We start from the raw sequence: 11538 nt of genomic DNA, 5'->3' as shown, positions 1-11538 counted from the left end.
CAGGAACCACAGCTGCAGTAGTAGGGGTTGCTGTGTACAAGAGAAAAAGAAAGCTCCCATGAGGTGTTCGGCTACTTTTAAACATTTTAAAAACAGTCATTCTTGAAATATTTTAACAGGACACCCTCTGCAAGAATTACCAATGAAAGCCCACAACCACCCAACCATATTATGAAGGCTGCGCCCCAAAAATATTATGACTAATCTCAAGGCATCCTGTCCCTGACCTGCCTGTACCTGGTACCCCTCCGCCTGGAAAAACACAAACCATCATCCACCCAGCAGGGAGTAGGTGAAATCTGTTAAGGGGACCAGTCTCCCAAACCCTGAAGACTAAGGATGTGTGCTGCAGTAATTTCAGGCCCCATCTCCTGGCAAGTAGCCAGGTCCCACAGTGTGCAGGGTGGTGCACGGGCCTGAGCCTTGGGAGCCAGGGAGCAGCATAGGCTGCTTGGGTTAGCCACCCAGTGTGAGGACGGCCAGCCAGAGCCTGAAGGGCCTGACCTGTGCTAAGAGAGCCCTCAGCGCCGAGACAGGGCACGGGGAAACGGTACTGCTGCAGCGTGAGGCCCAGGAGCCAGCAGCAGTGGCGCAGCAGCTGAGAGGAGCTGAGCCCTCAGTACTCAGAGCGGGGCACAGGGTGGGGAGGAGCCCAGCAGCACAGGAGAGGCCTGGAGAGGCACTCCAGCAGAGGAAACCCCATCGAGCTGTGCCCTGACCACCGCCACCTGAGGACGCGTGAGTCATGGGGCCCTTGGGTCCCACAAGGGATAGACTTTTGGGGCGGGCAAACCCAGAGAAAGGGCTGGGTGAGCAGCCCCCCACCTAGTCAAGGCCCTAAGGGGAGGGCCCCTGGTGCTTCCTGGACACCCCCCACAAGGGACCCGGTTGGAAGGAGGACTATCTCTTGCCATGGGTCAGGGACTATATTAAGGAATAGATGTTATTAAGGTTGTTCAGGTTTGCACCTTATATTTTGTAATTGAAATGTTGTATTGTGATGTTGTAAGTAGTGTTATTTAGGGTTTGACCTTGCTTATTGGTTAGTGTTCACTGTGTAAATATATATATATGTGATATTTAGTTTTATGTTTATGTATATTATAACTTAATAAATTGTATATAGTTAACAACTTTGGGCTTAGGTTAACTGTAGAGAGGAAAGAGGGATCTGCTTGAAATTCTGGCATCCCTCTCACAGCACCCCCTCCTGCCTACCCATCCCATTCAATTGAGAATGGGATGCACCCTTGGGTGTACCCGGGTTACACGTGCATAGGGACACCTAAGCCATCTCCATGACGCCTCCCTCAGGCATTGGTCATGGCTGCCATGATTATTTCTGATTGTGTTGGAATGATAGCGTAGCTGTGGTACTCCAAGAAATGTGTGAGAAGCAAGGATATTTTGTGGGGGAGAACAGGGGATATATTTTATTGGACCAAGTGCATGGTTGGGAGGAATTTTAGATAAGTTTGCATGAACAAGTACTCTTCTTCAGGCAGTAGCATAACTAAGAGTGGGGAGAGGAGAGCCCAGACGCCGACTTAGGGAGCGGGGCACAACTATAACAGCCGCCATGCTGCTGTAGCCGGCCACCAGAAGCTGTGCTGCCCCACGCACCACTGCTCCCTTGCTATGCCCTTGCCTATAGGTCTGAGGAAGCAGAGGTGCTAACAGATTTCATAGATTTCATTCATTTTCAGGGTCAGAGGGACCTCAGCAGATCATCAAGTCTGACCCCTTGCCCTGGGCAGAAAAGAGCGCTGGGGTCAGATGACCTCAACCAGGTGTTTGTCCAGTCCCTTCTTAAAGATCTCCAAAGTAGGGGAGAGCACCGCCTCCCTTGGAAGCCCATTCCAGATTCTAGTAACCCTTCCCATAAAAAAGTTCTTCCTGCTAAATCTAAATCTGATCTCTGTCAGTTTGTGGCCATTGTTTCTAGTTTCTCCAAGGGGCGTCTTGGTAAATAGAGTATCTCCTATTCCTTACTACCCCCTCCTGCTCCCCCAACAAATTTGTAGGTGGCCACCAAATCCCCTCTTAGCCTTCTCTTACGGAGGCTGAAGAGATCCAGGTCCCTCAACCTCTCCTCATAGGGCCTATCCTGCAGGCCCCTATACGAGTAGCCCTCCTCTGGACCCTCTCAAGGTTATCCACATCCCTCTTGTAGTACGGCACCCAAAACTGAACAGTACTCCAGCTGCCTTACCAGTGCCGCATATAGGTGAAGTATCACCTCTCTAGACCTGTTTGTGATGCACGTGCTAACGTGTGATAGACTGTGGTTAGCTCTATTGGTCATTTTGTCACGTTGTCGACTCATGTTCGTCTTCCAATCAACCATGACTCCAAGATCCCTTTCTGCTGCTGTGCTGCTTAGAAAGTCATCCCCCAATCTGTATGTGTTGGTGATTCCTTCTCCCGTGGTACAGTACTCTGCACTTATCCTTGTTAAACTGCTTTCTAATGTTTTTGGCCCTTTTTTTCCAGCTTGTCCAAATGTGCCTGAATCTGCTTTGCCCCATAATTTGATCTCCTCCGCGAATGTGGCCTCTACGTCCCCAGGAAAGTTTCCACCGCAAGCCTAATGCAGAACGGCTCCAAATACTGTCTGGAAGACTTGAGCTCAGCCCCAGAGGCGTAGCAGAAGCGTTTTGCGCCCTGTTGCTTAGGCCTTTCCACCTGCCCGCATTGTGAAGCCTTCCCTGTGCTCGCACTGTGCACAACACCGCCACAGCGAGTCAAGACGCCCCTCCCCTCGTCACGCTCCAGTTGCCCCTAAACATGGCACAACCCAAACTCATTGCACTTGGCAACACAGCTTAGGGGAAGGGGTGTCTGCTTGCTCAATGCCAGGGCCCTCCCCACCTGGCGGGGGTTGAAGTGGAGGCTGCTTTTTACACTGCTTGGCCCTGCCCCAGATTGCTGCCCCACAGGGTCAGGTTCCCCCCCAGCCACATCTGCTTGCAGCAGTGGGGGGAACACATGCTGAGACCATGACCAGCTGTTGCCCACACCTGCACTGGGGGCTGGCACAGGCTAGGGGGGCACTGAGGCCTCGCCACGCTTGTCACAGGCTCAGGCGCCCCCTGCTGCAGCGGGAAAGCCTGGTGACCTCAGCTCCACCACAAGACTCAGGCACCAGCGCAGCTCCCAGGGCCATTCAACTTTTTGGTCCCCCGGGGGCGGGGTTAAGCCTCTCCGAACGCGCTGCCTAGTGGTTCAGTGAGCACGCTCAGGGGGCTGCCCAGCCAACCACAACTCCCACAACGGGGAAAGTGGGGCGCTAGGGCCTGCCAGCAGCCTACAACTCCCAGAAAGCCCTGCGGCGGCGCCCTCCCAGCAGGCTTCTCTCCCAGCGCGTGCCCGCCGAAAGGAAGAAACGGGACATGTAGTGACGTCTCCCGCCCGCCTGGGCCAGCGGCATTGTGGGAGCGGTAGTCTGAGCGCGCAGGCGGCGGCTGCGAGCCCGGAGGTCGAGGACTACCGCTCCCAGCGCGCCCCGCGGCCGCGTCCCGTCACAACAAACATGGCGGCGGCGGCTGTGGGGGGCCGGAGCCGGGACGAGGTTGGCGTCGGGTCTCGGCCGTGAGGGGTGAGTGGAGGGAAGCGAGGACTGCCTCTCCCCACGGCTGTCCCGCGCGGCCTGGGAGGCGGGGGCAGGCGCGGGCCTGTTCTCCCGGCGGGGACAAGCTGCGCGCGGCGGCCCCGTCGGCTGGAGCCCGTTTCTCACGGGCGCCCGTTTCTCTTGACCTGACTCCCAGGGACGGAGGCGGTGTCGCGATGTTCGGGGACCTGTTCGAGGAGGAGCCGTCCCTTGCGCCTGGCCTCCCTTGTGGCTCCGGGAAGAAGGCCAAGCCCCGGGACGCGGAGCCGCCGGCCCCGAGGGAGGTCACCCATTTAAGCGGGATTAAGAACCAGGGTGGGACCTGCTACCTCAACTCCCTGCTGCAAACTCTGCTTTTCACGCCAGAGTTTAGAGGTACCGGGGTTGGGCTCCTCTTTGGTACAGAGTTGTGGAAAACTAGGGTTGGAAGGGACCTTGGGAGGTTGCATCTAGGGCACCCCGCTGCTCTGAACAGGGCCATCCCATGCCATAAAATTAAAAAGAATACAAAATACTGACCGACACCATTCAATAAATAAATTGATGCGAGTGAGTGAATGACTGACTTCCCTCCAAATAGAATCATAGAAAATTGAGGGTTGGGGGGGACCTCAGGAGGTCATCAAGTCCAACCCCCTGCTCAAAGCAAGACCATCCCCAACAAGATCATCCCAGGCAAGGCTTTGACTAGCTGGGTCTTAAAAACCTCCAAGGATGGCGAGTCCACCACTGCTCTGGGTAGCCTGTTATAGTCCTGTTATAGCCTTCACCACCTTCCTCATGAGAGTTTTTCTTAATATCCAACCTACGCTTCCCTTGCTGCAACTTAAGACCCTTGCTCCTTGTTGTGTCATCTGCCACAAGGTCAGCAAGGTACGGTCACTCCTTAAAGGTAAGTTGATGGTTCTTACTGGCAACTCTGGAAATTCAGTGCTGACGACCGTTACCAATTTCTTTTGCTTGAAAATATATAACAACTGTATAACTGGTTTCTATCTAGCTTTAATTTCAAGGTGTAGCAGGGCCCTTACTTAAATAATTAAATAATATATTTTCCTTGTCTGTTTTCTCTCATTCACTTTTCACATCACTACTGGAGTTCATGTAGAAGTTCTTCAAGATTTTTAAATACCTGTATGCTTTTAGTATGTAGCATGGAGTATAGGAGTGAAAGTAAAAAGGGTATAAAAGCAGTGATTTTCAGCCAGGGTGATGCAGCACCCTGGGGCGTCTTGAGGCCTTTTCAAGGATTCCACAATATTAGCACTGTTAGTTGTGCAAACATGGGAATTTGTTTCCACCCAGAAATTTCAGATAGGAATCCGTACCATTAAAAGCACTCTGAACTGTTAGTCTTTCTGAGTTCTTTGCAACAAAAGAATTACCATAGCTACTCAGTTAGAAGATGAGCTTTTCTCCCCATTTAACTTGGGCGGGGAGGATGGACACACGATGTGGAGAGGGGTAGTCTCTTATCTTACATTTAAGTATAAGGCGGTGGAGAAGGACAGGCAACTCTCGTGGGTCTGGCCCCAGCTCAGGGTTGCAACCAGGGCAGGAGCTGCAGCTGTCTTCTGTCCCATGGACACCCCACCCCTTTTCTCTCCACAGGCCCCAGTCTCCCCCCTACACCACTTCTGCCTTTCTGCTGCACTTCTTCTTACCTTTGCTTCGTGCCAGCAGGCTCCGTCCTTGCTGCAGCCTGGAGGATGGAGCACAGCGCACATGCTCCAACCCAGTGCTGTAGCAGCAGTACCAACTCCACACAAGCCTGGAGCCATGCTCTGTTCCCTGGGCTGCAAGAGGGACCAAGCCTGCTGGCTCAGAGCAAAGGTAAGCCGGGGGGGGGGGGGAAGGGTGGAGGAGCAGGTGGCAGGCAGGTTAGGGAAGAGACTTCGAGGGGGGTGGGGAGGAGACCAGAAGAAGAGGGGGTAGAGATCTGAAGCTGTAGATGCAGCATGTAATCTAGCAGTGGGAGAGCAGGGGAAGGAGGATTGGGGCAGTCTGAGGTTGCTGGGTGGTAGGCACAATGTGGGGAACAGGTGACAGGGAGCAAGCTGCCTGCCTCTCACTGCGTGCCACCCCGACTTCACACTGCCTGCCCCCCTTCCACCTACTGCCTGTCCCCCACTATTCCCTCCACTGCCTGCCCTACTATGTGCCCCACTATTTCCTACCCCCCACTCTCTCTCTCTCCACTGCCTGCCCCCTTATTGCTCCCCTCATCACCTCCCTCCCCCCCCCACTGCCTGCAGTAGTGGGGGGGGGGACCAATTTAAAATGATTCTGAAATTATTAGATTCCATACATAGAAAATTATAATCAATTTAAAAAGGTTCAGTGTATAGAATCTAATTATGGGGGTTGTCTTACATTCAAGATCATCTGGTATTTGGCTAAATACGGTACTCTTATTTTTCTGTAATCAAAAAATGAGTAGATCTAAAAGCTGGCACTTACCAAATGGGGCCCTTGGGTCTAAAAAGGCTGAGAACTACTGGTACAAAATACATATAAATGTCATTCAGGAATAAACTTCTTAATGTACTTAATTTTCTGGTGTCTTGTTTGCTGAGCAGAACAGCATGTTAGCATTTCATACAAATAGACAAATATATGTAAAACTTTTTATGTCATTTTCCTTTTCAATTACAGAGGCACTGTTTTCTCTAGGCCCTGAAGAACTTGGTTCTCTGGAAGATAACAATAAACCAGATGCAAAGGTGTTCAGATCTTTTAATTATTGTTTGCTGGAGTTTGATCTAAGGGGAAATAACACTTCAGCTGCTAGTGGAAAATATGTCTTCTGTAAAAAGTCAAGAGTTTCATTAGCCAATATCCTGTTTTATGCTCTGATCTAAACCCTTGCAACAATACCTTTTAAAATAAATTTGGGGATTTGATTCCAATCTTTGTGAATCAGTTGGCAAAACTTCTTTTGACGTGAGTACAGGTAAAAACAGGCCCAAACTGTTTTACTGTACTCTTCCAGATTTCCTGTATTACTGTCTATTTGAGGCTTTGACATATGACTTCTGGACAGTGACTAGAATATTCCATTGATTGCAATGTGCTTCTTTAAAAATTAAGTTCTCTCCCCACGCATAAGAAGTCACAGGATTTAAGTCTGATTTGTATTTTGAAAATGCTTACTAGCTTTGGAAAAGAGATTTTGCTATTATTTGTTTTCCCCTAGGAATGCTATAAGTAGCCTGCTTATCAACTGAACTCTTTTTGTAAATTGGAACAAAAATAATAGTGTTTTCTAGAGTGCGGGCATAAAAAGCCTTTTCTGTAACAAAGGTTACTAATAATAATTCTTTGTTTTAATTTTTATGGTTGTTTCAGTACTGGAAAAAATGAAACTTAAAAATTCTAATGGAAAGCTACTGCTTATAACATAGATTAGATTTAAGCTTATCATTTTTCTCTTCTGTGTAGATGAGTTTTTACCAATGTTTTTCAGAGATGCTTGACTGAATAAGATTAACCATTGTAAGCTACAAGAGATTTGTTTGTGTTTTATAGAATTATGATTTGTGTGCTAAATCCTAATTAATTTTATATTGTGTGATTTTTTTTTTTTTTTTTTTTTCTCTTCTAATTCCTCCTCTCCCTCTCCCCGTTCTCCCTATTTTGCATTTAGGTTCGGATAATTCCATTACAGTTGCAACGGTTGTTTGCTCAGCTTTTGCTCTTAGATCAGCAAGCTGCATCTACAACAGACCTCACTGACAGCTTTGGATGGAACAGCAATGAGGTACAGAACACTAGTGTGCAGTACCTTGTACAAGATTTTTTGCTAGGAGTGGACTGAGTCTATTCTTTCTCCATGAGTTCAGGTTAACATGACTGACTACCTGTGTGCTTCCTTTATAAAGCTTTCATCTTGTTCTTTCTTTGAGTGGTTAGATATGTTATCCCAGAAGATTTGGATGAAGGCATTATGGTAGGTTTTAAGGGGGAGAAATTTGAAGAAGACACAAAACTAGAGCCAGTTTTATTTAACCTTTGATTGTTTATAACAATAAATGCAGGGTGCATCTACACGTTCATTAATGCACCGTAATTATGGCACATTAAGTTTAGTACCTGTAATGACAGGTAAGTGCGCTGTAATCACCGCTACTGTGCATTAGCAATGTGGTGATGTTAATGCTCAATAGTCTTATTCTACTGCGCATTAGCATGGGTTTTGCCTGCCGCACAAATGCACAGTAGAATTAGTCTTCTGCATGTTAAGCATCTCATGTAGACATGCCCACATTTTTTTATGCATGGAACAGCAATAAGCATGGCAGCTGTTACAGAAATAAAAAGGTCCTACCACTATATATCTGGAGAGAGGGTTCTGACAAGTAGAGTTTACTTAGCTCAGTTGTTAACATGTTCTTTATCTCCCTGTCAGCCTTATAAACTCAGTATGTGTGTACTGTTACACTGAACAGAATATCTCGCTTAAAGGGTTGTAAGCTACTTGCTTTCCTTCTTTAACAGTTTTCTTAGCCATAAATCCAGTCCAGTGCAGTTTCGTCTAGTCTTAGAAAAGGCTCTAAAGCACCATTTTTTTTTCTTCCATCGTTCTTTTATCAGCATTACTGGCTACCTGACACATACCCCAAATCAAATCAAATACCTCTGTATGTTGTGGGTGTTTTCAGTTCTAGAGTTGAATGTGACATGTATAATAATAGGAAAATTAGAATGCACTATTTTTTTTGTTTTGTCAAATTTGTCCTCTCTTTTTGCAGGAAGTGAGACAACATGATGTGCAGGAGTTAAATCGGATTCTGTTCAGTGCTTTGGAAACTTCTCTTGTGGGTACTTCTGGCCATGACCTTATTAATCGCCTGTACCATGGAACTGTTGTTAACCAGATTGTTTGTAAAGAATGCAAGAACATTAGCGAGAGACAGGTAAATTCCTACGCATGTTCCAGAATAGTGTTGTTTATTTTTAGTAGCTTACTATATTTGGTGACTTTTTTAGCAGGTTAGTTTATTGAAGATCTTAGGTTTTCTAGGACTCTGCAACATTTAAAAAGTATGAAAATTGAGGAAAAATCATGACATCTATTCACATTGCATCCTAGCTGGCATTTTCTAACTGGCCTGCAGTGTGGATATGGGTCATGGCGGGGGGGAGAGAGGGAGAACCCACTGAGAGTCGAATAGAAACTGCCATATTGCTACAGTATCACCTACAGTAGATAAGTTTAGCAGAGAAATAAGTAATTATGTTGCAGTGGTAAAATTATCTCTGTTTACTCGCACCTTATTAAATATTTTATATTTTATTTATTCTAACTATTCTGATTGTGTGCTTTTTTTAATAACCAGGATTTCCTTTTAAGAGTCAATTCCTATTTCATAAGATTATACTTAATCCTACTCCTTTATTATTATATTATAAGTATTACAGTTTCCTTAATCCAGGTTCATGATTTACCTTTGTATCTATTATACCTTTTATATAAAGGTGCTGTAGTATTCTGTGATATTAAATTTGTGCTTATTTCCAGAACTTATTTACTTAACTTTCTGCTATTATGTAGGAAGATTTCTTAGACCTAACAGTGGCTGTAAAGGATGTATCTGGCTTGGAGGAGGCCCTGTGTAACATGTATGTAGAAGAGGAATATTTTGAAAATGATAATTTATATCGATGTGGAGCGTGCAATAAACTGGTTGAAGCATCAAAGGTAATTTGTTACATAGTTCATAGTGTTCAGTTTGATAGCTATTGAGGAAGGGATTAGAATAGAACAACAGAATATGGGTTGCAATTGATACTGTAAAATATCATTTGGAGAAACCGAGTGATCAAGGGATCACTGTTGACACTTGGGACAAGATTCATGAAAGCCCTCTAAGCATGGTGTTGTTGAGCACTAGATCCAAAAGTGAAATTTACAAACGGAAAATGGACACATAATTTCCCTGTACTTCACATGGTCAGAATTAGGCAGTGAGACAGGAGTCATAGTTCTTGGCACACCTAAAACTCAGCTAATGTGAGACACTAAGGAGAAAGATATGTCTGAAATCATAGTGCTGTGTCAAATTTTGGTATCTAATTGCAACACTGAGGTAGGTACCTTTTATGAGACTGGGATTCAAAGCCTGAAACCCCTGTCCAAATTTAGATGTCCAGATTCATCCCTTCATTTACATGGCATAAACTGACTCTCTCTGTTTTCTTTTTCACATGTGGCTGGTAATAGTATTGATATTTTATGTAATAGCTTAATAAGGCACTTGTACACGTGATGGGGGTTTAGTCCCCTAAATTGAAATAGCAGGTTTTTAATTGCGACTATTAAAAACCCACTGTTTCAATATAGGGGGTTCCGTCACTGTTATGGTGAGGGGCCTGATCCTCTCCCAACCCAACCCAACCCAACACCCCCCCCCCCGGCCAATGGAGCCTGCCCACGTCTCCCACGCCAGGTGGGGTGTGAACTGCCAGCGGGCTGAGTGGCCCCTGAACTGAAGGGGAGGCAGTCCTTCCTTCTGTCAGGCAGCACCTGCCAAATCCAACTCTTAACTGAGTCTGTGCGCTGGAAGCCAGCTGGGTGCTGCTCCCTGGGCTGGCTCAGGGAAAACTTGGATCTAGCAGGTGCTGCCTGCTGGCTAGGGCAGTACCTGTGCAGCTAGCACCCCACCTGGGGGTCACTGTAACCACAGAGGTAAGGATCAGGCCCCCCTGCAGCTCAGTGGCTGCATAGCCCAGCATCAGCTCATGCAGGCAGGCTCCGCTTGGGAAGCAGGGTGGTGGGACGGGGATGGGAAAGCAGCGAGGGGCCTGATCCTCCCCTCCTGTGGAGCCTGCCCACCTTTCTCGCAGCTGGGGGGCAAGTTGCTCGCAGGCCCTGAGCTGCAAGGGTGTCCCGGTTCTTTCCTCTGTGGCAGCGGTGCTTCCTGGGGCTGCCCGTATGGGCAGCTAGTGGGTGGGTGCTGCCCCAGCTTAGAGGCAGCACCCAGCCTGATCCAACTGTTCCCTAAACGCAAGCTGGGGTAGCACCTGCCCACTAGCTGCCCACCTGGATGACCCCAGGGGGTGCCACTGCCACAGAAGAAAGGACCAGGGACCACTTGTCCCACCAACAGCTCGCACCTTGGCCTTGGGTGACCCAGGCAGGCTCTGTGAGATGGAAAGATAAAAAGAATTGGGCCCCTCGCTGTTTTTGCCTTCAGCCTGCCTTTCCTGCGGCTTGGGGGGTGGGTCAACGAGCTGTCAAAAGGCTGCAGTGTTACAAATAGCTATGTTGGAAACAACTATATGTGTCTGTGGTTTAGTTTGCAATGTAACAAACTCATTTAAATCATAAAAACAAAACCCCACACGTGTACAGCATGACGTAATTAAACCGCAAAAATGGCCAATTTTCTTCACATGTACAAGCACCCATGGGTAAGGCACTTGCCCTTTAAATGGTCTTCTTAATGATCCTTTAAATGCTGTTCAAGTTTTTGCCAGTCAGAGGAGATTTAGACCTACATGCCCCACCACAACCTATTTAGACTCAGAGCACCCCTTGGAAAATTCCAGTTTTTTGTTTTTTCACTTTTTTTTTTTTTTACTAATGAAAAATAGAGTAATTTTTTTAATGAAAAGAACTCAAAGCCCACATCATGTCAGAATGTTTGTAACCCTACAGATTCCTATTTGAAATGTCTGGGTTTATTTTGTGAATCATGTTGGCATACCTACTGGTGCTAACATTGTGTGGTTTCCTCTGGCAGCCTTGAAAAGGTTTCAAGGCACACCAGGGTGCCAAAGTACCCTGGTTGAGAATCACTGACTCGGGTGCACCCTAATCACTGTGGTAGAAGCAAGACTTTCTCCATTATTCCTTCTAAGTTGAGCCACTATGCAGGAAGGAATATGTGATTCTTGGGGCCAGAGAGAGTGAATAAGAGAAGCTG

The 11538-nt window shown here is 47.2% G+C and overlaps 1 protein-coding gene across 5 annotated transcripts in view; it reads left to right on the top strand.

Annotated features, from left to right (window-relative positions):
- The first annotated feature begins 3499 nt into the window (after positions 1-3499).
- The window catches only part of USP40 (ubiquitin specific peptidase 40), a 49220-nt gene continuing 41181 nt past the window's right edge, over positions 3500-11538 (top strand). For 2 of the 5 annotated variants that reach the window (XR_002091683.2, XM_006263233.4), the window contains exons 1-6: positions 3500-3598; positions 3768-3985; positions 6266-6333; positions 7257-7370; positions 8362-8526; positions 9165-9311. Coding sequence is in view for 4 of the 5 variants with exons in the window: in XM_006263233.4 (XP_006263295.2) it covers positions 3787-3985; positions 6266-6333; positions 7257-7370; positions 8362-8526; positions 9165-9311 (693 nt within the window). In the remaining variant the exon portion in view is untranslated. Of the gene's footprint in view, positions 3599-3767; positions 5444-6265; positions 6334-7256; positions 7371-8361; positions 8527-9164; positions 9312-11538 lie in introns of those variants that run through there. The other 3 variants (XM_059727161.1, XM_019492074.2, XM_019492076.2) reach the window with 3 other exon arrangements.

Source organism: Alligator mississippiensis, chromosome 4 (genome assembly GCF_030867095.1).
Source record: "Alligator mississippiensis isolate rAllMis1 chromosome 4, rAllMis1, whole genome shotgun sequence".
NCBI lineage: Eukaryota > Metazoa > Chordata > Crocodylia > Alligatoridae > Alligator > Alligator mississippiensis.
This window is presented reverse-complemented; position numbering and strand designations above follow the sequence as displayed.